The sequence below is a fragment of the Triplophysa rosa genome, linkage group LG21 (assembly GCF_024868665.1).
Source record: "Triplophysa rosa linkage group LG21, Trosa_1v2, whole genome shotgun sequence".
Lineage (NCBI taxonomy): Eukaryota > Metazoa > Chordata > Actinopteri > Cypriniformes > Nemacheilidae > Triplophysa > Triplophysa rosa.
In genome coordinates, this window is record NC_079910.1 from 8,457,479 (window position 1) to 8,484,586 (window position 27,108).

The 27,108-nt window shown below is 38.5% G+C and overlaps 2 protein-coding genes across 4 annotated transcripts; one reads left to right on the forward strand and one right to left on the reverse strand.

Moving 5' to 3' along the window:
• The first annotated feature begins 1,311 nt into the window (after positions 1 to 1,311).
• On the forward strand, positions 1,312 to 13,390 carry galnt6 (UDP-N-acetyl-alpha-D-galactosamine:polypeptide N-acetylgalactosaminyltransferase 6 (GalNAc-T6)). Of its 3 annotated transcripts, none has more exons than XR_008961649.1 (12): positions 1,312 to 1,486; positions 2,671 to 3,162; positions 4,040 to 4,212; positions 4,956 to 5,105; positions 5,479 to 5,713; positions 8,203 to 8,320; positions 8,431 to 8,631; positions 8,738 to 8,869; positions 8,955 to 9,056; positions 9,137 to 9,295; positions 9,972 to 12,003; positions 13,178 to 13,390. XR_008961649.1 is itself a non-coding variant. In XM_057319971.1 (12 exons), exons 3-12 carry the CDS (start codon positions 2,684 to 2,686, stop codon positions 10,083 to 10,085), a joined length of 1,863 nt encoding a protein of 620 aa, XP_057175954.1. In that variant the 5' UTR covers positions 1,312 to 1,486; positions 2,447 to 2,510; positions 2,671 to 2,683; the 3' UTR covers positions 10,086 to 12,154. The 3 variants fall into 3 exon arrangements, 2 of the variants coding, with proteins under 2 accessions (XP_057175954.1, XP_057175953.1); XM_057319971.1 differs by lacking the exon at positions 13,178 to 13,390 and adding an exon at positions 2,447 to 2,510 and having other exon boundaries at positions 9,972 to 12,154; XM_057319970.1 differs by lacking the exon at positions 13,178 to 13,390 and having other exon boundaries at positions 9,972 to 12,154.
• Positions 13,391 to 14,110: 720 nt separating this feature from the next.
• Positions 14,111 to 26,765, reverse strand: zgc:158263 (ceramide kinase family protein). The gene is made up of 13 exons (XM_057320122.1): positions 26,385 to 26,765; positions 25,254 to 25,349; positions 25,023 to 25,160; positions 24,820 to 24,948; positions 23,951 to 24,014; positions 23,621 to 23,766; positions 23,397 to 23,471; positions 23,120 to 23,272; positions 22,874 to 22,979; positions 21,367 to 21,470; positions 20,670 to 20,866; positions 20,247 to 20,587; positions 14,111 to 19,291 (listed from the first exon to the last, which is right to left on the reverse strand). The coding sequence occupies exons 1-13, from the start codon at positions 26,524 to 26,526 to the stop codon at positions 19,231 to 19,233; spliced, it is 1,752 nt and encodes a 583-aa protein (XP_057176105.1). The 5' UTR covers positions 26,527 to 26,765; the 3' UTR covers positions 14,111 to 19,230.
• Positions 26,766 to 27,108: the final 343 nt, after the last annotated feature.

The following is a 27,108-nucleotide window of genomic DNA, read 5'->3' on the forward strand; positions in this document are numbered from 1 at the left end:
GCGACCGCAGACTTTGATGAACACTGCTGGCAGCAGCGACGTCTGTGTCCGTACCATTCTTATCAATGACAGCGTAATCTCGTATCTCCCTGCTCCCAAGTTATAAACCTTGTATCTCCGATTAAACATGGTTTTGGGGAAATGTTGTGTTAATGTTGGTACACAACAGTATATGATAGCAATATAAGGTATAATACCAACTTTAGCGATACAATGTTTAATAACTCAAAAAATATGCAGTTTTTTTACTTCCTGAAAAATAATGGTTTTGGAGATACGAGGATTCCGCCCGACAGCGACGATATACAATTGGGCGGTCTTAGTCAAATCATACCACGAACTGAAGTTGATTTGTGGGGGTGTGGTTACACGAGGCATTTCAGGCAGGTCTGGGTGAGCATTTGCTTTTGGATAGAATGTATGTTTTGTTCCGACACTTCAATTTTTGCAATTTTACGTGTCATGCATGGGCAACTTATAACACACCAAAGACACACAAAAACAGTATTCGCGCCATATGACCCCTTTAAAAGACCCCTGATTAGATGCTTCCTACTACTTGTATGAGGTAGGTGGTACAACACTTAGGACAATTATAATTCTGCATAATAAAGTTTTGTGAAAACAGTCCATAAACATGTAAAAATTTTTTTCACGTGGCAAACTAAAGTTTGCACTTCATAACCTTTTCCACGTCTACTGACTGTAACAGGTCTGGCTATCAGGTAGACAGACCGGCCATTGTAGGCTGCGTGACCCTTAGTGATTGTTGTGTTAATGAGTCTCTTCTCTTTGTTCAGGCCCAGCGTGGTGTCTTTTCTTCAAGTATCCAGAGTCTGGTCTCATCGTGTCAGTCGATAGTTTGCAATCACGATTCTGTCCTACAGAAAGTAGCTACCCCATTTCCTCTTAGCTTTCCTTTCTCAAATGTCTGAATAAATCTGTATTCGGTTACACGAGCGCGACACGAGCGGCATTGAATTTAATTGCATCCCTGTTAATAATTCATATACGTTGAGGTATAGCTTGTTAACTTACTGTATCCTGTCCTTAAGGATTTAATTAAGTAATCAACGGCATCTACATTAACAAAAACATAAAAGCACAAACCACAATGAAACGTGTCTAAATGCTTGAAATGAACTTTGAATGGAAAGAGAATAAAACATGTAATTTTGGTGAAAATCTAGCGTCCCCAATGTCAAGTGACGACGTGAGCATACTGCACAAAAACACGCGTCAGGCTTTAGGACCCAGCGGACTCTCAATCACTTGAACGCAAGGCACCTGTTGCGTTCAAAGGAAAGCCGGGAGGCCAGCGAGACTGGTCGCGTGAAACCATCGCGCGCTTGGTTAATTCAATATCTCTGAAAACTCGAAGTTAAAGAGTAACGGCATTCATCTTGATACAGCTGAAACAAAACGAGGAAACGTCAATATTTATATTTTCCAACTCCTGGAAGCAGATTGACTGAGTTTGTTACAGGTAAACTTTGAAGATTTTATTAAATGAGTGTTTCATTTAACTTATTTTTAATGGTTTGCCTATTTCGCGCATCACGTCCGCGAGATCAAGCTCTTGATGATTTCCTCTCCTTGACTTGAGTATGGTTATTGTTAATGTCAGATGCTGCCCAACAACTAACGTTAGTTATTAATCTCTTTATTTTGAAAAAGAAACACACAGAGTACATCGCTTCTAAAAATGTACATTTGTAAATTACTATAAACCCGTGGTCTGCGCTCCACACACTTCTCTTTTGTATCCATTCATGTAAGTTTCGTTTGGTTGTCACGTATTTCTTTAAGGAAGTGCTTGACACAAATCATCGATTGACGAAAGCGCGTCTTACTCTTCCGTAAAAAACAACGTCATCGAGTAAATGTGGCACGATGCGTAACGTTAGCTTATTCACAACAATGGAATGACAATTCAAGCATGTCAGTGTAGAACCAGTTTGGGTTTGAGTGACTGGAAGTCTGGACATCTACGCACGAGAGCAGAAGTTGTCTTGTCTCTGTTGGCCATCGCACGTCTTGGGATGTGTGATTTAGTTGTTTTTAATAGACCGGTGCTATGGGTACTGCGGAAGTCAATGCTGTTGAAGCATCAGAGTCTGAGTCATTTAAAAACAATTGTCATATAGTTTCCATAGTCATCAGGTTTCCATAGACTAATAAAGTGTGACGTTAAAAATAAAGAGCTTGTAATACTTTGTGCTTGTTAAATGCACCTGTACTCTTTCGAAGATGAAAATGAATCTCATGCACCTTTTCCGAGTAGTGTGTGAGAAACTTATTTATTCAAAAATCACAAATGCACTTTGTCCAGTAATGACCGAAATGCATGTTTTTTATTTGATTTTATAATTTACAATGCGTTCTAGATCAGATGTGACGTGTCACAGTTGTCAAGTGTGCTAATGCAAAACGTGTCACTTCACAGTTAAACATAGTGGTAGTGTGCTTTGAGCCACCTGTGCCACGTGGAGGAAGGTGCTGGTTGTCAGGTGAGGTTTGTTTGCTCTGTTGTTATGCTGAGTGTCCACAGACTTTCGCTGCTAATTAGTAGAAGGGCACGTCATGCCCTGTTGAGAATTGTGCAAACATTTTATAGATGTGTTTTTTGAACTGCTATTGTTTTAATGTTTGCTCTTTTAAACTTGACAGGTGTTCGGTCAAAATGCGTCTGATGAGGCGACGTATCTCCCCTCTAAAGCTTGCTGTGTTGGGCGGCACGCTTTTCCTGGTGGTTCTCGTGGTTCTCCAGAGGGACGTTGGCAACGCTTCGCTTCAGGACCCCTGGCTGCGAGATCTCTCCGACAAAAAGGAGAAAGTCTTCGAGATGGTCCGTGGGGCGGTCAATAACTTCGCATTCCAGATCGGAGCGCCGCAACCCCCGCCGGTGGAAATGCAGCACACCCCTGACAAAAACTGTCCACCGGGCTTCTACACTCAGGCAGACCTCAGACCCTGGATAGAGAGACCACCCCAGGAGTCTACGGCGCCCGGTGCTGATGGCGCTGCCTTTCAGAAGGACAGTATGACTCCGGAGGAGGAGAAGGAGAAGCAGGAGGGGATGACCAGGCACTGCTTTAACCAATTTGCTAGTGACCGGATCTCCTTGCACCGCAGTCTCGGTGATGACACCCGTCCCCCCGAGTAAGAATGGGCACATTGTTTGGCATCATAAGGAGATACAATTGAAACAATTCATTCGGGCAATCCAGCATTGTAATGCTTCACTCATAGGTTAAAATGTTACAGGTAGCACCTGTGACGTGCTTTATAATGTTTGCTTGACAGGTAATTACCGTTGACATGGAAATTTTAAGGTGTGGACTGTTTGTTTGATATAAATGTTGGGACTGAGGCCATATAAATGCTGCCCAAACATTGATTGTAGATTACAGCCTTGATGTTGTGTGGTTTAAGCAAGACCTACTAATCGCACCTTCACCTGTTGCATTGGAGTTGCTTTAAAAACTAGGCGGAGACGTTACGTTTCCAGTTATCTTCACAATTGTTGTAAAACGGCCACCAGCAATTCATTTGACTCGGGGCTGTTCAACGATTAATCGCTTCCAGAATAAAAGTTTGTGTTTACATATATGTCTGTACACTGTGCATATTCATTTTATAAACGTGTACATGTACACATGTATATATTTAGGAAATATTTGCATGTGTGTGTATATATATATATATATTTATTCATTTTTCAATTTTTCTTAAATATATACATGTATGTATATGTTTATAAATACAAAATTAATATGCACAGACATATATTATTATAAACACAAACTTTTATTCTGGATACGATTAATCGCGTTTAATCGTTGAACAGCCCTAATTTGACTAAATGATGTCCGAGTAATATTGTAACGCAACTTAAAAGTACTACATGTACTAAAATTGTGTTTTCCTTTTTGCTTGCGATAATGGGTTTTGTTTTTCCAGCACATTTCTGAAGCTCAAGGTTGCTGGCTGTATAATTTCCAGGCCATTTCTTTTATTTGTCCTGCATTGTTTACAGGTGCATAGAGCAAAAGTTTCGCCGGTGTCCTTCTCTCCCCACCACCAGCGTGATCATTGTGTTTCACAATGAGGCGTGGTCGACACTTCTGCGAACCGTGTACAGCGTGCTGCACACCACGCCGGCAGCCTTCCTCAAAGAAATCATTCTGGTGGATGATGCCAGCATAGCAGGTGGGCACGGCTTTATCAGCTGCTCCTGTAAAAATGAACTACAGTGCCGTTTGAAGTGACCTGTATCCTCAGCGTATGTTATTAATAGATTTATCTCTTCAGCATAGTGTGGCGTCACAGACACATGCTCTATTTTTGGATATTTGTGGAAAACACCACAGCTCTGATAAATGTGATCGATTCATTTTAAGTTGTTAGTCAAACAAAATTTGAACTCTCAACCTTTCGGCCTCAAGACAATGTGTTTGGGTGTGGCCTGATGCCGAGACATCTAAAATCTCATGTGGAGCTGTAATGTCACTTATCAGATGAGCGATACTTTAAGTGAACGTAAAAATGTGAGGTATTGATGAGAGTTTTCTAAAGAAACATTAAATGACGTTCTAGATGTTCCATTTTAAGTGCTAATAATAATAATGCAGTGTGACTTGTGATAAGATAAAGGAAACGGGTCGGTACTCTCTCACCACAGGAAATGTTTTATTGCTGCCACGTGCTCTGAGGGTCTGTTTATTTTTAGATGCACAAATATGTCACGTTGAGGGGTTGTCAGTAAGTTATGCTCGAGTTGAGGCAGCTTTTTGACCATGACTGCTGTGTGTCTACAGTATAAACAAATTTTCCCTTGTGGGATGTTCATATTTACATTTTTTCCATACAATACAAAACTACGATCATCTTGCATGAAAGAGATTCTCTTTCCACCATCCCTCTACTGACATTTATCCTCTGCATTTTTGCAGACCACCTACACGGTAAACTGGACGAGTATGTGAAGGCACTGAAGATCGTGAAGGTTGTGCGTCAGCCGGAGAGGAAAGGTCTCATCACAGCAAGGCTCCTTGGGGCGAGCAAAGCTCAGGGAGAAACCCTCACCTTCCTGGATGCGCATTGTACGTATTCATCACACAAAAATTCATTGAATTGTCTGGCAAGATGTTCCGGTTCCTGTTTGCGCATGATCATCAACGGCTGCCAGTCTTATGTTTTTGATGGGATGGGTGAATGGGTGATTTTTCAGGAACCTGCTCTTCAGGTGCTGCTCCCATGTCATTTGCAAAGCTATGCAGTGACAATAGGGCTAGTGTGTGATGCTTATCTCGCGCACTTTGAGCCTTTGTTGGCAACGTTGAGCAATATGGGAGCTCAGTAACGTGACACCTGGCGTAAAATAGTTGCAATATTTTTGAAGGATCGAAATATGTGATGTGTCATCCTGGCTTATTTGACATTTACAAATGTTTTCGTTCCTTTTTGTCATTGAAGGTGAATGCTTCCATGGTTGGCTTGAACCGCTTCTGGCTCGTATCGTGGAGGAACCGACTGCGGTGGTGAGCCCCGAGATCACAACCATTGATTTAAACACCTTCCAGTTTCACAAACCCCTGTCGAACGCCCGTGCCCACAACAGAGGAAACTTTGACTGGAGTCTCACTTTTGGGTGGGAGGCAATTCCAGACTACGAGAATGCTAAACGCAAGGATGAGACCTATCCAGTAAAGTGAGTTCGTGTTTATTTTAGACGGCATTATTTGGTTTGTTTTAACAAGGGAAACACTGGGGTTGTGTACTTTTTGTGAAGGTTTATTTAAACATGAGAGGTAATTTAGGTGGCTTTCACACTTGAAGTTTAGTTCGGAACGGGGCACGGTTCCCATGAAAAATCGCTAATGTGAAAGCTGTCAAGCGAACACGGGTCCCTGATAGCACACATACATCTGGTTTACGTCTATTTGACGTCTGCATTTACATCTGCAAGACATCTACAATACATCGTTTGCTCATCTGCAATACGTCTCAGAGATGTCTGCTGTCAGACATCATATAGACATCTAGGAGATGTCTGTAAGATGTTTATGATTTAGAAAGAAAGAGCTGTTGTACATCCAAAGATGTTTAGCAGATGTTTTTACGCAGCAGATCTCCAGATCTTTAGCAGACGTATTACAGACGTTCAGACGTCTCCGAGACGTATTGCAGATGAGCAAACTATGTATTTAAGATGTCTTGCAGATGTAAATGCAGACGTCAAATAGACGTAAACCAGATGGATTGTGCTATCTGCGGTGCGCACCTGTCTACCGAACCCGAGACTACCTGAAGGAGGTGGTCGGAGTTCAGTTGCTCTCAAACTGTGGTGCGGTTCGCATGAATATGAAAGCAACACGGACCCGGGTGCGCACTTGATGAGGAAGTATAGTGACCTGCACATGCGTTTAAGCCGATTACGATGTATTTCCTTCAGTAAAACACAGGTAAGAGATGATCGTGTTGATGATTTACCTCAACACTGCCTGCATCGTATTTCTGCGTTGCAAGTGGAACCAGAGCAGCAGGTCAATGGTAATCCACTGTTTCCTTAAAAGCCGTCTGCATGCAACGCGCATACAGTAAACCCATATGTAATTTACTCTGCTGCGCATAATAGCACCAAATTAATAAAAACGCAATATATTGATCCGTGTTCTGTTTTCTGTCATGCGCTGTGCACATTTAAGACGAACGCAAACGCACCAGGGTTCGACAGAATCAAGTTGAGTGTGAAACCAAACCAACGCTGCAGGGGGCGCCGGGAACAATCGCACTCAAGTTCGTCACCGCAGCAATGAGCCCAATCTGAAAACGGCCTTATAGTCAGCCTAATAAATCCCAACAGGGACTGTCTTTCTTTCTGAAGGGGTTTATTTTATTTTGACTAGGTGTGATTAGTTTTGCTTATTTAGCCGGTTCCTTCTAAACAGAAATGTATAGTTTATGTAATTATAATTTTTATTGGCCAAAAGTGACGCACAGGGGGCCTATTTTTACAGTATTTGCTTTTAATGCACCCTCAGCTTAGATTAAACTATCAAAATATTAGTATGGTACGAAATGGATGAAGCACAACACTTTTAAGATGTTTATTGGACAAATTCATTTGACAAAAAGCCAGAATACAGTGCATCAGGGAATTTGTGTTTGGTTAAAATATGCAAAACATGCATAGAAAACAAAGCTCCCAGAATAGAAAGCAAACTTTTATGACGGTATCATTTATTAATATAGCGTTTTGCCTGTAATTTTTGCAGAGCCTCCTTAAATTCTGAGCTTCAGTTTACACTGCAACTACGCAACATGCATACAAAGTATTTAATACATGTTAATAATATATTTGAAAACAAAGCGAAGATGTCATTTTTTCAAAGCTGGCCAGTATTTTTTTTTTTTAAGAATTTGTAAATGTTGGAATTGTTGCATCACACAACAAAAACATGATTGGGATTGTTGCATCACACAACAAAAACATGATTGGGATTGTTGCATCACACAACAAAAACATGATTGGGATTGTTGCATCACACAACAAAAACATGATTGGGATTGTTGCATCACACAACAAAAACATGATTGGAATGTGTAGTCGAAGCCAGGTGTCAATCTGTTTTTTTATGAAGGTGATTACTTAGCTGTTCATTTGATACTCAACACAACAAGCCTTTGTTTCTGTGGTCGCTGTGACCATGTATTCAGTTACATCTGAGGTTACATCTCTTCCGGACTAATTAAAGTTGTGAATTCTATTGTGTGGTTTACTGTTTAAAACGCCTGTGCGATCATAAAATTACTGTTTTTAAAATGCAAAATGGCATTTTCATCTTGAATAGAGGGTATGCATTGATGTCACTTTCCCACGTGAACACGCCGGGACACGCCCCCCTTGAGCGCCAGGACACGTTCCCCTGAGTGGTGTCAGAGCAGAAACAAAGAAACAGGGACTAAAATACGCAATTATTTGCTGAAATTACAAGCAGCTGAACTTGACGGTGATCCTTACGACTTCCCTATGACTTACAAAGGAATCAAGTGTTCCTGGACACTGAAATGTTGCACGGAATTGCGTTTCCTGATATTGTAAGCAGTCATTTTGCTGAATGTTTTGGCTCATGTGGTAAAGTGACGACACGTCCATACCCTCTATTACTCATCTTGTGTTTCTGCTCTTCTTTTTAGAACACCAACTTTTGCTGGTGGCTTGTTTGCAATATCTAAGGCTTACTTTGAGAAAATCGGGACTTACGATGACAAAATGGAGATCTGGGGTGGTGAAAATGTTGAGATGTCCTTTAGGGTTAGTTCTACTTCTCCAAATTTGATTACTGTACTAAAACTATATTGATATCAACTGTTAATGTAAGGCATTCTGATACAAGTGTGAAGTTGTGTGTTTTATGATCTCAGGTGTGGCAGTGTGGTGGGCAGTTGGAGATAATCCCCTGCTCTGTTGTGGGTCACGTCTTCCGTACCAAGAGTCCTCACACCTTCCCCAAGGGTACAGAGGTCATAACTCGGAATCAGGTGCGTCTGGCTGAGGTGTGGATGGACGAGTACAAGCTGATTTACTATCGACGCAGCCAACACGCTGCTAAAATGGCCGAAGACGTAAGAACTGCTTTATTTTTCTTAAGATTAAATATTAGCTTGTATTTGTGGCTAGGCTAGGCAGGTGTGCAAATGCATTAACAATGACAATGCTTCCTGTGTATAGAAAGCCTACGGTGATATATCTGACCGTCTGAAACTCCGAGAAACCTTACAATGCAAGAACTTTTCTTGGTACCTCACCAATGTCTATCCAGAGGCGTTTGTCCCTGATCTTACCCCTGTCAAGTTTGGAGCAGTAAGTCCATGTTTTTAATGAATTATATATTTTCACCCAGTTGAGTGTCAAACGTTCATTTTAATTTGTGTTTATTGTTGTGTAGCTGAAGAACTCTGGATCACAGCAATGTCTGGATGTCGGAGAAAGTAACCATGGTGGAAAGCCCGTGATTATGTACACATGTCACAACATGGGTGGTAATCAGGTATAGAAACAGCATTGTGTGACTTACATGGTGAGTGTGTGGGTTTTTTTAGTTACTGATGTTGATGTGTTTCTTTTCAGTACTTTGAATATACATCACACAATGAGTTGAGACACAACATAGGAAAGCAGCTCTGCTTGCATGCATCTCATTACCCAGAGCAAGTGAAGATTGAACTCTGTACATTAAAGGGAAAAGGCAGTAGTCTGGTTCCTGAACAAGAGTGGGAGTTTACAGAAGTAAGTGTATTTACTCTTAGAACACTGTACTGACAGATTAATGTGTGAATAATTTTTTGCTTTTTCCTTCCCCTTCGTTTTCCTTTATACCTCCCCCTACTGGCTGATATTATATATTACATTATGCACAGTGCAGACAAAATAGTGAAAGGGTGGACGTTATTGTCATTGCAGTCTGGTCAGGTGCAGACATCAGTCACTTCACCTGTCACAGTTCTTTCAAATGTTGACAACATGCAAACTGAAAAAAGAGCTCTACTCTATATTGACTCTTTTGAATACTGCTGGCAGGTCTCCATAGTTTACCCAAAAATGAAAATTCTGTGATTTATTTACCTTCACGTAGTTCAAAAACTGTGTATGACTCTTTCTTTTGTGGACCATAACAGAAGATATTTTGAGAAATGTGTCCGTGGTTTTGTGACCATACAGTGGGGGTTCAATGTTGTTTGGTTACCAGCATTCTTCACAAAAAAATAGTGTTGTGCAGAAGAAAGTCATACAGGTTTGGAATAACATAAGGGAGAGTAAATGATGAAAGAATTAAAATTTTGGGGTGAACTATCCCTTTACAAGACCACCTGAATTGCTCCTTGAATTTGATAGTTCACATTCACCATATTCTGATATCATCTGTTTTACATTCTATTATTTGTTGTTTTCCTATTCATTTCAGGATAAACTATTAAAGAATCCCGCATCTGGAACGTGCCTCCACTTTAAGGGCAATCAGCTAGTAATGAGCCCTTGCAATTCAATAATCCTTCACCAGCACTGGGCTTTCAGTTGACCTCACACTCCAAACAAGGAGCAAGGACGTTCACTCCCATAAGACCCACGCGGGAGGGCCAGCAGCCACGGCTCAGGCTGAAATAAGTCTGAATATTGCAAGCCTGAGTGCATTCACTGGAAGTGTATTGGATAGATCATATCCATAAGCTACCAAAAGACATTGTGATGGTACTGGGGTCAGGATGCAAGTGCAGGTCATGCATATTAAACTCACTGGAGCGCTGAAGAGTGAACAATCTGACAGAAAGAAGTTTACTGAAGATATGTTTTATTGACTGTTTTTGTTTACTGCCGCTTTTTTAAATGGTGTAGGTTTTATTTATTTTATAAAGAAGTAATTCAATATTTTTGCAACATTGTTAGTGTTGAGGCCAGTTTGAAGGGCCATTTCTGCCAATGATGTGGTGGTTTTGTATGAAGGAAAATAATTTGCACATGCAGCAGGGGAGTGAGGGTTGTGTTTCAGATGTTGTGAATTGCAAAAGAGCAGGACTAGTTTTTTGGTCCTTTTTAGTTTCTTTGAGCTTGAACCATCAGTATGTTTAATATAACACCTGGTGACTTCCATCATGTCTTTAATGTGCTGTGGGAGAGGGCTTAAATTCTTAGAAACAGTAATAATAATTCTTGTCATTTTGTACCGTTTGTGGAAACTGGCTACCACGTCGTCTACACTTTATAAGGTATAGGGGAATGGCTATCATTTATTTTTTACCGGTAGGCTGCAGACGACCTTATGCTTTTGTTTACAAAGATTGTAAAATAAACAGAGTATAGAAGACGGTTCCTGGAATTAGTGTGGGCGAATGTGACGAAGCGTGAGAAGCAGTGTTGTTGAACCAGCATGTTTTAAACAAATTTGTGTGAGCAAATACCAGCTCAGGTGTCCAAATATTGCTTTTGCAGGGTAATATAAAGTTGCAAAAGCTACAGTAAGACCCTCGTGCCATACAAGCCAATGGAAGCTACCAAAATCTGATTGTCAGTCAGTAGCCTATTAATTATATGGACGGTTTCATCGGACGCACCTGTATTTGTTTATTAATATAACAATTCATTTTATATTTATTGTATTAAATGTAATTAAAACTACTCGACAGTTAATCCTTTATGGAGGTCCACTGGAAGTTTAATTGAGCCCCATAACTTTCGTTGCCGCTAAAACCGTCTATAAAATATATATTAATATAGTCAGTCATAAAAACTGCATGCATAATATTTATACTAGAATGATAGAAATTATGTTTAGGCAGGATCTTTAGTCTTGCTTACTGTATGAAACGAGTGTTTATTTATGGTGTGAGACAGCAGGTGCAGAGTCAGTATCCAGTGCTAACAGTGTGATTCGAGAGGAAGTTGTTTAGTTTTACTGTAAATTCTTAATAACCATCAACTTCCTCTTTTTAACGCAGTCTCTATATTCTCATACAGAATGAGATTGCTGGTTCATATCACATTTCCAGAAATAAAAGCGCATGAGTGATTCTATTATAATTTATCATCGTACTTGATGTAACTCGACATGCTTCAGTTGAACTTACTGGAATTGTTACATTATACAAGTGTGGTTGGTTATTTGTTGCGTCATTTTAAAGCAACAACGAGCCGTTTTTTTCGACCTTAAAATAATCTCTCTAAAATTATTTTAGTGGTAGGACAACTCTTAACTGGACGAATTTTACTGCCGCTGCGAGAAGGGGGAGTCTGCAGACCTGGAGCAGGCAGTTTTGCGCCCCAAGCAGTTTTGCGCCCCAGGCAGTTTTACGCCCCAAGCAGTTTTGCGCCCCAGGCAGTTTTACGTCCCAAGCAGTTTTACACCCTGTTTTTACTTATTTGTCCAGTAGGGGGCACTGTACATTAAGAACCACCAGAACAGACCTAAGAACAGATAACTTCATCGTCCATCACGAGTTATGGTAAATAAACGTTTTCAGGCAATCGTCCAACATGTATAGTTTTAAATGATTCATTGATATGATCGATATGAATTCATTTCAACATCTAAAAAGATATGTACGGTATGTGTAATTTATACTCAAAGACAATAAAATGTATACTTATTGACCAGGTCATGTTCTGTCTGGATCAACCTTAGCTAACCACGTGTATGCTTACTCGATATCTCTTACTCGTTTTCATAATTATTTTATTTTTAATTTTCTTTTGTTGTCTGTCTCTAGCCTATGTGATGGCCTTTTCTGGTAACATATTCTTCTGCCCTTACGAAAATTGACCATGGTTTTACTACAGTTAAAACCAAAAAACCATGGTTACTGTAGTAAAACAATTGTTATCACAAAATAACCATGGTTTTGAAAACCATGTTTTTGTAAAAACCATAGTAAAGTAATCAATGCACCAAAAAACCATGGTTACTACACTTGTACCACAAAAAAAACATGGTTTATTTTCGTAAGGGTGACCCTGTTTACTTGCATTAATACATAACATTACTACAGTAGGCTTATATGTAAACCATTTCAATTTAGCTGCACACATACTTAAGTTATTTATTATTTTAAGTCGTTACAACTTCCTACAAAATGGAGAGCCCCATATTCAGAACTAACAATTAATCACAGGTGAGAACATCACAGTCAACATAATAATTAGCCAGCAATCAATTTTCTTAAATGTGTATTAAGAAAACAAAAGATCAATAATCGAGCACCAACAACCACAAACATGTTCAAACTCAAATTGAAAACTTTATTCCCATATGGAATAAAAGAAATGATCATATTATGTAATGTACATATAAAATACATTTTTGTTAAAATAGCTTAATGATCCTGATTAAAATGTATGTGCACCTAATGTGGGTTTTATCATGTTTGTGATTGTTAGTGCCAATTAATCGTGTATCTTGTTTTCTTAATAGCAATTGTTGGCTGGCTAATGAGGCCTATTATGTTGTGATGTTATTGATCTCATCTGTAATAATACTTGGAAATAATAAAAATGTGTTCAAGAATGCATTTTACATATTTACTGCACTTTTAACCAATAGCTTGTCTAATAAATACATAAATGACTTACAGAGACATATGTGGCAATGTTTTAATGATGTCATCCATTTTCTTTGCACAGTCCATCATCAGTGGCCAAAAGAAATCAAAGTGGCTTGACATATTTTGCAATCCTTCTGCCAAGACCATGCTTGTGCCTGTGTACGTTGACAATCAGGACCAAACTGATGACCTATTTTCACCTCACTTCATTTCTGGACAGGACACCCACACAGACTCACGGTGACATGATCAAGTTTATTATGGATGTCCTTTTTCCAGAGGTGGGTCCTGTGTTAGCTGTGCTCCTCAGATTTATTTTGTAATTGCTTGGTTTGATTGGTTAATGTAGAAAGGACACTCAGTTTTGTTGTACAAAAGCCATCCTATAATGATCATCAATCCTGTTTTTGATAATGGTCTTAATAAATAATGTTGTTCACAAGAAACTTGTCACTTTTTTCTTAGAAGATAAAAGACCTTAGAAATTTCTTAAAGCGGTGAATTATGTTTTTCTTCATGAAATAGTATGCAAGACACTGTTCTAAATGCAGGGCAGATATTTAATTGATGTTTCATATGATTGCACTTAATGTCTTATGGGCTAAATATGGTTAATATTTGAATGTAACTTTGCCTATACATTCACAACAAACACTCAAGTCTTCTGTATATTTGTATATTACTAGGCCACAGTAGATTATATATTATTGTTGTACTGTACATCTGATCCAACTGTATTATTATTAATTTTTCAATTCACAAAAACACTAAATTGCAGTTGCAATTGCAAATCAATTGTCTCCTGTAAGCTATGTATTAAGACCGTTAGTAGATATCTACAAATATTTAAACCTGTTCTGCATATCGTTAGTTAAGCCATGGTTTCTGTAGTAAGATCAGCAATACAACAACAACAACAACAAAAACATGGTTACTACACTTTTACCATAAAGTAAGTTTAGTTTATTTATTTACTTTTAATCTTACACATACATAATTACATTTTTGTTTAACAGTTTGATTCGGTTACAAATATTTTATTTTGTGGTTCAACTCCCCCTACTGGACAAATAAGGAACAACAGGGGCGTAAAACTGCCTGCTCCAGGTCTGCAGACTCCCCATATAGGCCGCTGCTACCCAAGCAGCCCTTTATCGGCTGAAATCACACTTGTAACTTTGGTACGCGGGTAGGTTCACAAGCCCCCCATCACCTGCTTTGCGGCATACGTCACGTTTTACTCATAGCCTGGGAGAAGTAAGCCAACATCTAACAAGAAGACGAAACGATCCAGTTCAACGCAAGTCTCCAAACCATCACCATGGCAGAGCCAGCAAAAAAAAAACAGAGGAAAAGAGAGCGAGTGATCGGACACGAGCCCGAACACGAATCAATATCTGACGGACTTCCAGTCGGTGAGGCGAGCTGCAAGAGGCAACGGGTTGCAAAACGGATGGAGACCTAACATTAGCCTTCCTGCTACTGGATTTGAAAGTCTTATGTCATTTGTTTTCTTACTGTCCTGTACTTTTGAGCTTATTCGTCATTAGGCTGTGCTCAGGTTGTTTATTGGCGCACTAAGGTTACTGGTTCACAATTTATTACCGCAAGGTAGATAATGTAATGTTGCCGGGTCTCAATAGCTTACGTGGCATGATCGTGCCTCTTCATGAATTTAGTATTATGCTTGTAAACGATGACTACCAAACCACAATAAATGTTTTATGGTCAAAAGTTGCTGATTACTTAGTTCATGCACGTAGACTAATGTTATTGGTATCTATAGTTACTATGCTAGGCACTATACCCATAGCGATTTATTACACAAAGCACAACACCGGGTCGCGAGTGTGTTTCCGAAAAAATAACTACAGAAAATGATTTGCATTTGTTACTAAACACATTCACGTTCATGCGTTGTGTTGTGTTTTGGTTGACTGAATGTGTTATGTAGCTAACGTTAGCTGCTATGGAGCTAGCACGCTATGCCCTAACGGCTAACAACCAGCTGCTGTCTCAGAATCTAGTTTGAGCTATTAGTATAGCCCAGTAATACCCCGCAGGAGCCAATAGTGCTTTAGTACATGCACAGTTCATGAAGTGACATGATGTAACAGCAGTTTCTCCTTAGTCAACAAATTCATGTGTATTGCGCTGCCCACGTGGAAGCTTATACAGCGACAGTATTTACGACATTGATAACAGACAATTGCGCTTATCAACCACATGGGGGAACCATACACAAAAACGGCTCGTTGTTGCTTTAATATCTTATAAGTACAAGAGAAATATTCGTATCTTAAATTTCACTTAATTGTTTTTTTAAAGCAACTATTTACAAGTCTAAACGTGCCCATTTTATTCATTTCAATTTAGCCATTGGAAAACCTGGATTTTTTGTTTGTGAGTGATTGTGATTTTATTGTAGTAAAAGTGTAGTGTCCATTACTATTTGTATAATAAGTTGAACTACAAATAGCCTACTGCGGTAAACTTTTATAGACACAATGATTCATTTTCACAAGAGACAAATGCTGGAAGGCGAATTAGCTTTCATCTCATAAAACATCTCAAATCTAACTTGTGCAATATTCTGCTGTTGTAATGGGTTTTTTCTTCACAAAAAGAACAAAGCTTTTTAATGCCTTTACAGTTCTATGTTTATCTTATCTATGCATGTATCTAGGTGAAAGATTAACATTCTTCAGTGTTCTTCAGCATAATCTCTTGCATAACAAGTGTGGATGTTGGATCTTTCACCATGCTTAATGCTCTCCTGCACTCTTTACTTCATGAGGTACAATATTTGCCAAGTAAACTTAATGTTACCACTGATATCACAATTGTACAGTAGGATAAGTTCCTAAAACTAAAACCAAAAAAGGCTGATGCAGAAAAAACTCAAGTGTTACATGCAGTATTTTAAAAAATAGTTCACCTTCAAAATGAAAATTCAGTCATCATTTACTTACGCTGTTGTCATTTTAAACGGGTGTTATTTTCTTTCTTCTGCAAAACACATAAGAAGATATTTAGAAAAATGTTGGTAATGTTGTGGAAACTTTTCTGAGAGATGAGACTAAGATTTGTCTTTAAAAATATTTTATTATGTTTCACTCTTATCCACAGCTCCAAGGCCATGCACATCTTCCCTTAATAAAGCAAGACATTATTCATTCTACAAGACTTTTTGTTCTTTGACCTCTACCAAAACCTCATATACTGTAGGCCTCTGTTCTGCTACATTGAAAGAGATAAATCAAAACTCTGTACCAGGCACTGACAATCTTACACGTGTGTTAGTTGAAGTAAATGCATACATATTCTTACATTAGTTTGCAAAAAGCATAAAAATTTCCTACAGTAACTAAAAAACGTTGGTCCCCATTGACTTGCATGGACGCAAAACCAACACAAGTCTTTGGGGACCAACGGTTTTCTGTTACCGGCATTTTTCAAAATATCTTCTCTTGTGTTCTACAATACAGAACAAACAGGTTTGAAATGACAAGAGGGTGTGTAAGTAATGACAACAATTTTATTTTGAAGGTGAACTATCCCTTTAAGTGTGCAATATGAACTGTGCTGTGTTTAAAATGCCTGTCTCAGAAGTGATTTTGCTATCTCTCTCTTTTATCATATATCGTGACGTACGTCACATCCGTGGACAAGTGGGTATAGGTTAGATTGCGGTGCATTGATGTTTCTGAAGACATTTTAACTCAGAACACAAGAATTAATTGGTTATATGGGTGCAGCCAGATGAGCCACTGTGTGCCAAAAAGATGACCAAGAAGTGTGGAATGTTCTTTGGTTCTTGACCTACCCCTTCAGATATATGATATAACCTGTTATATTGAACCGTCTTATCGGATTCTTCAGTAATAGGAACCAGGTTGAGTCATATTCTTTATACAGTACTTGTTTGTGTAATTTAAGTCAAGATGTGATGCTAATAATTAACGAGTTTGCAGATTTAAACCCTGTCACAGGGTTATTATGAATAACATGCGGTTCTTCTTTACTCTAGCAACCTCTCTTTCTTTTATTATAACCAGAACCCTGAGAAAACTTAGTTTGGATGACAGTGTTTATGGAAGCATATTGGTTCATTAAACATATATAATCAATCGGGGAATGCATTTTCATTTTGCAATTTAAAGAGCATTAAAAATATCCATTTAAATAACATTAAAACTAGTGTAGGAACTGACAAATGTAATTGATATAATTGAATTTTTATTTTCATTTTGCACTTAATGTTGCACATATGTTATTTAAAATGCATATTTAAATACACAGTTGCATTGTCATTTTACATACTGCATTGCCATTTTGCGTATTGCATTTCAAATTGAAAATAGCTACCAATATGCTTTCATAGTCTTTACCATAGCCAATAGTGTTTCGAAAGACAAAAATGTTTATTGGGTTCTACTCCTATAGGAGTAGCTATATATACTCTATATTTATGACACTTTTCTAATACATTCTATACACTCAACCAACACATGTTTGTAATTACCCCTTCAAATAATGAGTTTTAAACCCACAGAAACCCTGTATGTTCACATTCCTGTCGATGACTACATCTTTATGAACGGCAATGGAATGAGTCTCCTCCCTTTAAGTTATCCCATACGGCCTACGTCAATCACTCTGTCCGATACAGTCATTACCATGCAAAGCACTAGCCGGAGAATGCAGTACCTCCACTGAACCTCGGCAAACCAGTGGTCGTACCTTTTACGCTCAAACAATTACTTGAACAGAATCTTGTTAAACCTCAGCAAGAGAAACAGATTAAAATATTGCACACAGTACACACACATTTTTTGCTCTGCAAAAAACATTGAAATTAACAATTCCTTGTTACGACTAGGGTTGGGTATCGTTTTTTATTTGAGCGATTCCGATACCGCTTATCGATTCTCTGTTCCGATTCCAATGTGTTTTTTTTGGGGAGAGAACCTTTTATTCTTGCCACATTTAGGCTATAACCAGTAGGCTGTAACTGTTAACTGTGACAATTCGTCAAATAATGAAATAAATAACACTTCCATTAAGGAATAATCAGAAGCAATTACAAAACAAAACTATTTAAGGTTAACACAAAAATACAACATAAAATATATAACATGCAGTTGCTAGATCGTACATTATCTAAACAATTATTTGTGAATAAAATACTGAATAAATTCATTTTAAAAAAGTGATTGAATTAATTATTCAAATTAATATAATTTAAAATAAACTAGAATATGTTGTCCTGTAGCTTCCCGAATGTATTTAATTGTGATCACTATTTAAAAAAATAAAGTAACTTAAAAAACGTCTTTTCATCTCTAACTGTTATCTGTATTTTGTACCTGAGTGTGAGACGCTGCTAATATTAGCTGCAAGCTTATCTGGTGCGTTGGAGCAGAAGACTCGAGGCTGGGAGCCTTAAACACGGTGCATTCCTTCAGATTAATTCCGTGTTTCATCAAATAAGAGGTACTTCCTCCCTTGCACGAAATATCTTTACCACATGTATTGCATTTGCAATGCTATCGTCTTTTTTCACAAAGTTTAACCAAACTTTTTAACGTTTGATGCGTTCAGTCATAGTGCGGGTAGTTAGAACTGCGCATGTGCGTAATGAGATAAGGTCCTTGTCGCAGGTCATGGCAGACAGATACAGCTGTAAAATGCTCACTGCCGTTCGCGAGTGACTGAAAAATTCAAGAATCGATAAACAGAACCGAAATACGCGCATCCTATCGAATCCCCGGTTCTTTGAAATTTGGAATCGGTTCTAAAATTGAAACGGTTGTCGATACCCAACCCTAATTACCACAGAGCTGAAACTACATTTGAATCAGGCGATCCATCACCTTCATGTTAATTTTAGGAACTGAAATATTACCCTGGCAAATGTGAAATAAGCGTGCGTGACATTTTTGCTCCTCTTTTAAATGCCGCACACATTAACATGCACAACCTCTCACCCATCACACGTTTACGTTACATATACATTAACATTTGTTCTCTCTTATAAATTAATACTTGTGTACTGTAAAGAGGTCATCCGTTGTATTAAACACGTCTCTCTTTGTACAGTAGCTCTCCGTACAGAGCTGCATGCCATTTTCAAGCTCCTGTTGAATCTTCAATGCCCCTGGCAAAGAGACGCACTAGCTGGCCATGAACTCTGTTGAATAAAGTAGGCCTGTTAATGATGTACATTTAGAAACATTCAAATGAGCAGATGCAAAGTTCTGGGTTTGAAATGTTTTCAAACTCCTACTTAATGTTAATAACTATGACTGCTTCATCGGAGCAGGATGTTAAGTACATACAATTATGTCAGTGAGATTTCCCTTAGATAAAGAGTGTTGGTAAAAGATTACCTTGAATGGAAATTCTCTTGAAAGATCTTAATCTATAGCAATTCACCAGTACAATGAATAACATTAGTTTGAATACTTCCTTAAAGAGGATTACTGCAAGCATGGGGTTTTAATTTTGGGTTTCCTGTGTGTTTCCCAAAAGGTAAAACTACAAGCTAAATAAAGGGATAAAGGATCCAGATCCTTTTTGTCTTTGGCAGATTTAAGTTTTACACAAACGTGAAGCAAGTTTACTGCTTTGTCACTGTTGCTCTATGCACAAAAATTGATCGATTGATCAAGGTCAAATAAATCTAATTTACATGAGGAGGATGACACATCCATTTAGTAAATAAATCGAGCCGATACCACAGAACTACTTAACCATCTGGATTCAGTCAGATTTGTGAGTCTGTCACTGCGTATGAGGTAGACATTTTAGTTTATGTCATTATTTTATGGAATACAAAAAAGCCTACATTGCAAAGACAAAAATGTGGACAAATGTTAAATGCATTTTTAGCATTTACTCTGGGTAGTGCTGTAACTTTTCAACACACACACCAAAATTAATACTGTGCAAAGAGTCTCAATCTATGCGGGTAATCTAATGCCCCCTTTACATTACAAGCGACATGATCCCATTAATTTCAATGAAGAGCTGGCGACTTCCGGCGACACGAGCAGTAGCAACCGTTGGCGACTGGATGGGGCATGTCTAGCGACGTGACAATGTTGAGAAATGTTTAACTTTATGCAAATGAGGAGTGAATGTACCTGCATAAGATTTCGGTATGAGGTAGAATTTCTCCATCACAGTTCCACACAGATACTGAAGGAGGTTTAGTGCAGCATGGCCCGCACACAAAGTTTCTCTTTTTCCTTCTAGGGCTTTTCACAGTTTCTCTCTCCTGTCCCGCGAGACACTGCTGCGAGGTACTTTTGCTTTGCGAGTTTGCAATATCACCGGTGTGCAGTTTGTCAGGATCTTCCAATACCCTCTCAAATGAACTCTCTATCTCTGTCTCTTCCTCATATTCCTCCTCTTCCTCTTCTCCGGGTTGCAGAAAAAACCGAACCGCCCTGACACGATGTACTTCAACGAAGGGCAGGTCGAACTAAAACGATCGATTCAACAGTCAGTCGTGAATTCAGTACCAAAAATACAAAGAACATCACAGGAATGCCTCGTGGCTTTACCTGATCTTGTGTGGTTGTGTGTCTGTGAAGGTATGTGAGGAAGCCCAGGGGGTTCGTTTCACGCACTAGGATGAGATCCACCGTCCCGTCTGCCAGGTGAGCGGAGGGCGAGAGACCTGTCGGGCTCCGGGGGCACGAGCTTGACATACAGGTGAGAGAGACACACTTGAACTTGCCTTCAATAGTCACCCACTCACCTGAGATAGAGACAAGGTAAAGATTAAAGAGATTCGAGAAGCATAGAAACTAACAAATTGTACCAGTTTTGTAACTAAAAGTCTGACTTTATAGTGCTTGTTATTTGAGTCTGTTTCTCACCCAACGTTATAGTATAGTATTAGAGACCCTTGTTAAAAATAAATTGTTACACAGTCAGAAAGAAAACCAAATTGTGACTGATGTTCCCAAAATTTGTTCTCATCATTAGCTTTTCTAATAATAGACTAAAATCTAACCTTCTGTATTATCTCCAAACAAATGTTGCATTGTCATTTAATCTCTTATTAAAAAAACAAGCTTATAATTGCTTTGGAGACCAAGTGAAGCATCCGCTCTGGAACTAACTTTTACTTTTCAACAGTCACGTGCATCGCAAAGCATATGAACCCTGTAGGGAAACACGGCACAGTGATCTTGGTAACAGGGTCTCTGATGAGATGACACAGATGGGCGCTGTGGATGAGACTGATTGGCTTACCTTCTAACCCACTGCTGTACTGGCTGAGATTAGTGCTGTAGAGAGAACTGGAGCTGTCAGAGTGTGGAAACAGCCTCTCTTTGCTCTCTGAACACACTCTGCACCTGTACACACACACACACACACACACACACACACACAAGCATGCATTTAACCAAACCACCTGTGGTACAGCATTATGATGAGGTAACTGCTAAGAACATGTTATTCCCAGAAGATATGATCATCAGAACATTATGAACCCGATGTTATTATACACTGTGCCACTTGTGTATTCATATCAACCAATACATTTCTCAATTTGGACAAAGAAACATACCAAAAATGCTAGGTTATTTGCAACAAAAAAGGTCACACCTAACCGGTGGGTTAAATGAACGCTGAATTTTATTATATTTGATCCAACAAATGGTTCATTTATAACCCAGAGGTTGGGTTATTCCCTTTTTGACCCAAAGTTGAAAATAATAATAATAATAATAATACACTACCATTCAAAAGTTTAAGGTCACTTAATTCTTTCACATTTTAGAATAGTAGTAAACTATAAAATGACAAACGTAACTATAGGAATTATGTTAAAAATAAATCAAAACTTGTTATATTTTAGCTCATTTAATGTAGTAACCATTTACCTAGAATTTGTAGACATTTCTTGGCATTTCATTAGACTACGTCTTGAGGTTGGCTGTATTTGAAGGGACAGTTCACCCAAAAATGAAAATTCTGTCTTCATTTACTCACCCTCAAGTTTTTCGAAATCTGCATAAAATTCTTTGTTCTGATGAACACAGAGAAAGATGTTTGGAAGAATGCTTGTAATAAAACAGTTCTTGGCCACAATTGACTACCGTCGTAGGGAAAAATGCTTTATAAATTTCTCGGTTCTGTTGAACAAAAAAGAAGATATTTTGAAGAATGTAGAAAAGCAAACAGTTCTGGGGCACTTTTGTCTACCATTGTAATTTTTCCTACTATGGTAGTCAATGGTGGCCAAGAACTGTTTGGTTACAAGCATTCTTCCAAATATCTTTCTCTGTGTTCATCAGAACAAAGACATTTATACAGATTTGGAACAGCTCGAGGGTGAGTAAATGATGACGGAATTTTTATTTTTGGGTGAATTGTCCCTTTAAAAAGTTCCCATCTATGGTGGGCTCTTATTGGCTACCTTTTCTTCGATATTCAATCCAATTAATCAATTTCAAAAAAAGTTTTCTAGAGCAAAATTTTAGTTTTGTGATAATATAAACTGACATGTTTGAACAATAATATTGTTGTCTACAAAACCAATTTCAGACATTTAACCATAAGTCTTTAAATGACATGGATTGTAAGATCAAGAGAAACCTAAACTGACCCTAAACATTTGAACAGAAGTATACATAAACTTTTGGATCTGCTATGATGGCCAAATTAAAAGGTTTTTTTTTTTTAAATAAAAGTACATAAAAAATATTAATTGAACATCATGATTTCAGGTAAAGAGATGAAGGCCGGTCTTTACCCCGCGAGGCAGCGAGTGTTGTCCCGTGGGCTGGAGACATGTGAATCAGCAGGGAGATATTGCACTAGTCCCGGATAGTTCCTGTTGCACAGGAATACCATACAACCTACAGACAAATAGCCATTGAAATAAGAGGCATATTCCAATTCCAGTACTAAAATAAATAAAAAATATATACAGATAAAATGTACAGTACTGCCGTCTTCACTGTTCCAAATAAATTAGGGTACATAAGCCGCAGAATACCTGAGTAATCATATCTGAGAGGACCCATCCAGCGGTGCCTCTCACTCTCTGCTAAAACATCTCCATAGAAACCATAGCCCACCATAGAGACCGAATACTTCACAAGTGTTGACTTATGATGGACAGAACACACATCCAACGGCTGAGAATCTCCTAATGAGTAAAAAATAAAATCTATTAAAATGAGTGAAAAATAAATTATATTCACTGGACTAGGCACATGGTAAGGACGAATCCCACCTTGTGTCTTGTGTACCCATGAAGAAGACGAACTTACCAATGATGATGTGCAGGGCTGATGTAACAGGGTCATTTACACCCACTGTAGCGAAACACACACAATCCGTCGAGCCTGTAAAGAAAAGTAAACACAGAAAAATAAACCAGCACTCCTCTCACTATCTCTCCACGCATCTGAATGACACACCAAGCCTATAAACAGACCACAGACGCCGCCTTATTCTCTGCAAGTGTCAGTCACATTATTATACAAACATTCACCTGCTGGAATGATGCCAATGTGAAGGTCACATGGCTGCAACATGACAGTGGGGTTGTGTTCTGAAACTCCCGCCTCCTGCTGGGTTCGTCCAATCACACCGTGCATTAGCTCGCTAAACATGCCATCTCCACCCACACAAATCACACTGCAGGAAAAAAGCCGATCAAGATGTTGCGCATTTTTACGAGCACCTGTTTGGTATTTACAAAACACTTGGGGAAAAAACAAGGGACAGATGTTGTTTGATACAATTTCTGACATTGAAACTATTGTTGAGGCACATTCATGATTGTTTTCTTATGAGGAATGACTGTTGAAGGATAACTTACCCTTCAAACCCGGTTAAATCTTTCTTTAAGATGTAGTCTCGGGCCTGATTTGCTCGTTCAGTCACTAGAAACAAAAAGAAAAAAACTTTCGTTTTTTTATCCAAACCGATATATTTTTGTAAACGGGTCATGTGGAGAGTTCACAAATGGTTTTACATAGCTTTATATCAAAAATATGTTTGAAAAAAAGGGTTGGAGATGCTTGACTGAAAGGTTTCTAATGATCTTAAAAATATTTTTTGCTTAAATGTCGAAAATTACTTTTCTACACAAAAATATAATTGTGCCAACATATCAATTATTTGATAAAAAAACATATATATATATATATATATATATTTGAAATGAACGGCCAAATAAGGAAAAAAGCAGCCATAAGAACCATGACTACAAATAGAAAGAATACAAGAAATAGAAACAGAAAAATACAAATAATAAAGAAGAAATAGAAAGATACAAATAGACTGGAAACTCCTCCATTACTTACAGTAAAAGCTTCCCAGGTTGAGAGTTTAAGAGCTAAATAATAAAATGCCAAGAGAACGATTTTGCATATTCAAGTCGAAGGGTGGCAAGTTACTTTAAAGATGCTAAATAAAACCGATTTTTTCCCACACTTTATTATTATTCTAAAAGGTAAAAAAATCTAAATAAAGCATAAATCTGTGTTTCCAAAATTTGGACTGGTACTGTACCTTGTCATATACTTTCTGCTTAATGTAGCCCTCTTCCCCAGTCCTGATAAACATCTCTCAATGTCACTTGAGAACTGTGCTACCCGACATGCCCAGCGTATCAGAGACCAAGCAGAAGGACACTCGATAACCGCTCGCTTATTGAACGGTACAGATAGCGTCTCTGTAACTTACCTACAACGTGACAACTGATGCCAGCCAGCTCAAACAGAGGAGACACTAGCGAGTGGTAGATCTGTTTTCCCCTCTTCTTTCCTCCGAAAGGATTAATGAACACCAGCAGCCTGTGTGGACGCGAGGGGCCTGATAGGGTTGATGTTAATGAGTCATTAGAGAATAATGAGGCTGTATTTATGAATATTTGTAGCTGTACGTACTGTGTGTTTTGAGCGCGGTTCTGAGTTGAGTGATCCACTGATCCCGTACATCCCGGCTAGGGCAGCAAAACTGGGTCCTGCCCAGGCTCCACAACGTGCCCCGAGTGTTACCTCTGCGGTTGCGCTTCACATAAAATACTTATGTGATTAGAAAAGGACAAAAATAGGGGTTAGTCTAACTTGGTTCCATTTGATCCCCGTGAAAGAAAGTTCTCACTTTCAGTAACTTACAAGTAAAATCAAGGTCACTATCCTCTAATTTCTTCCGGGGTTGGATCTCTTCCCGACCTTCTTTCACCCCGATCACTTCTGACACGGGCACTGAAACTGTAACAGACGACAAGTGACGTGACTGACATTAAAGCATACAGATCATCGCATGCTTCCCCACACAAGCAAACTAAAAGTATAACAAAAATTTTAGACTAAATAACATAAGGGGCTACGCTAAACTAAAACATATGGAAATGTTAAAAAACCCATGAAGTGTTGTTTGTGTCCTAAATTGGTACTTTATTTTCCTGGAGGGTGAGATTAATTGTAAAACGTTATAACGTTTGTTGTTTTGTCTTTTGTGATGTAACCATTTCTTATTTTTTGAGAAACATTGCAGCTTCCTCCTCAGGCCTTTTATGTGTCTGTGTTTATTGTCAGGCCTGGATGGTGCTGTTTAACTAGTTTTCGGGTAATTAGAAAGCTGCCAAGGATAAATTGTGTTCCTGTTGCTCAAATAATATGGATAGCCATTGCCATTCCAAGATCTGATTTTATCCCCTTTAAATGGCTATGAATAAAACTGTAGCAAAGTAATAAATGTCAATTGCCTGTATAGAAGTGCTTTCAAACATTTTTATTCATTTCTATATTATGCTAAAACAATGTAGTTCTAAACATGTTTGCACATGACCGATCAAATTAAAAGTGTCACTTTTTTCTATGTGTAGCCTATTGTTCATTGAACAAGTATAGCCACATCATTGAATTATTAAATCCTGGTTACTCATCTGTCACATTACAATGGGTGCGAATGAGTTACGTATTAACTTTTGCTGTACATACAAATGTGTCATATTTAGTCCAGTCCTTCACTAGGACCATTATATAATAGGTCAGTGATATTATCACACACCCAATTGGCACACCAATTGGCTAAATTGGGACTCTTTTGACGATCATCCCATCCCGAACTCACCCTGTTTGACCTCTTCAAAACCTTTTAGTTTTATACACACAAAAATATGTAAAATTTGGTTATCCGCCAAGCTCAAACATGGCATTTGATTTTAATACAGAACAGTTAGGATGCGTCCTAAAACTAGAAGTGAGGTGTCTACTTAGAAAGCAGCACGCGACAGTTCGTACCTGTTTTCTTCTCGCGGTTCCTCTTGTCGATCTCAGTCCAGCTGAAGTACCATTCGCTGAGGGAAGCCTTAAAGCGCTTGTTGCCGACCCACAGACTCGACTCGACTCTCACTGAATCGATCTCCATCTCTTTTCCGATCATTCACATTTATTCACTTCTGTCGAAACTCGCATCCACAGGTGGCATTTTTATCCCAAATCGAAGCTGACCGTGTTGGTAAACGCGTCTAACATGTGAAGGGAGCAAATGTAACCATTATAAAATATAGTTTAATAAATAACTGCGTTGTATGTGATTCTATAAAATAAATAAATTAAAACTCATTCTGTCTGAGTTTTCTTGTGCTGCCACTATCTATAGCATGTTAACTTTTGACTAAAGACACTTTCTTTCACCTCGAGGCTGCGCAGTGCGCACGCAGCGCACCTGTACTGCAGATTAGCATATGGCGTTTCATTGGATAATCTAATTATGAATATGCGGGATTATGCAAATAAGGAAACAGCATTTCACTGTAACTGCGCATGTGATTCCATGTAAATCATTTAAAGGTTTTGTTTCGTAAATGTAATACTTAAAACGTAATCTGCATATAAATCAAAACGTAGCTGCTGGAAATACTGCATACTGTACATATTGTTTATTTGGCCTTAGATCATATCTTTCTGAATCGTTTTGTTTTTACTGGAAACATGCAATTGATGTGGAATAACAAGAAAACAT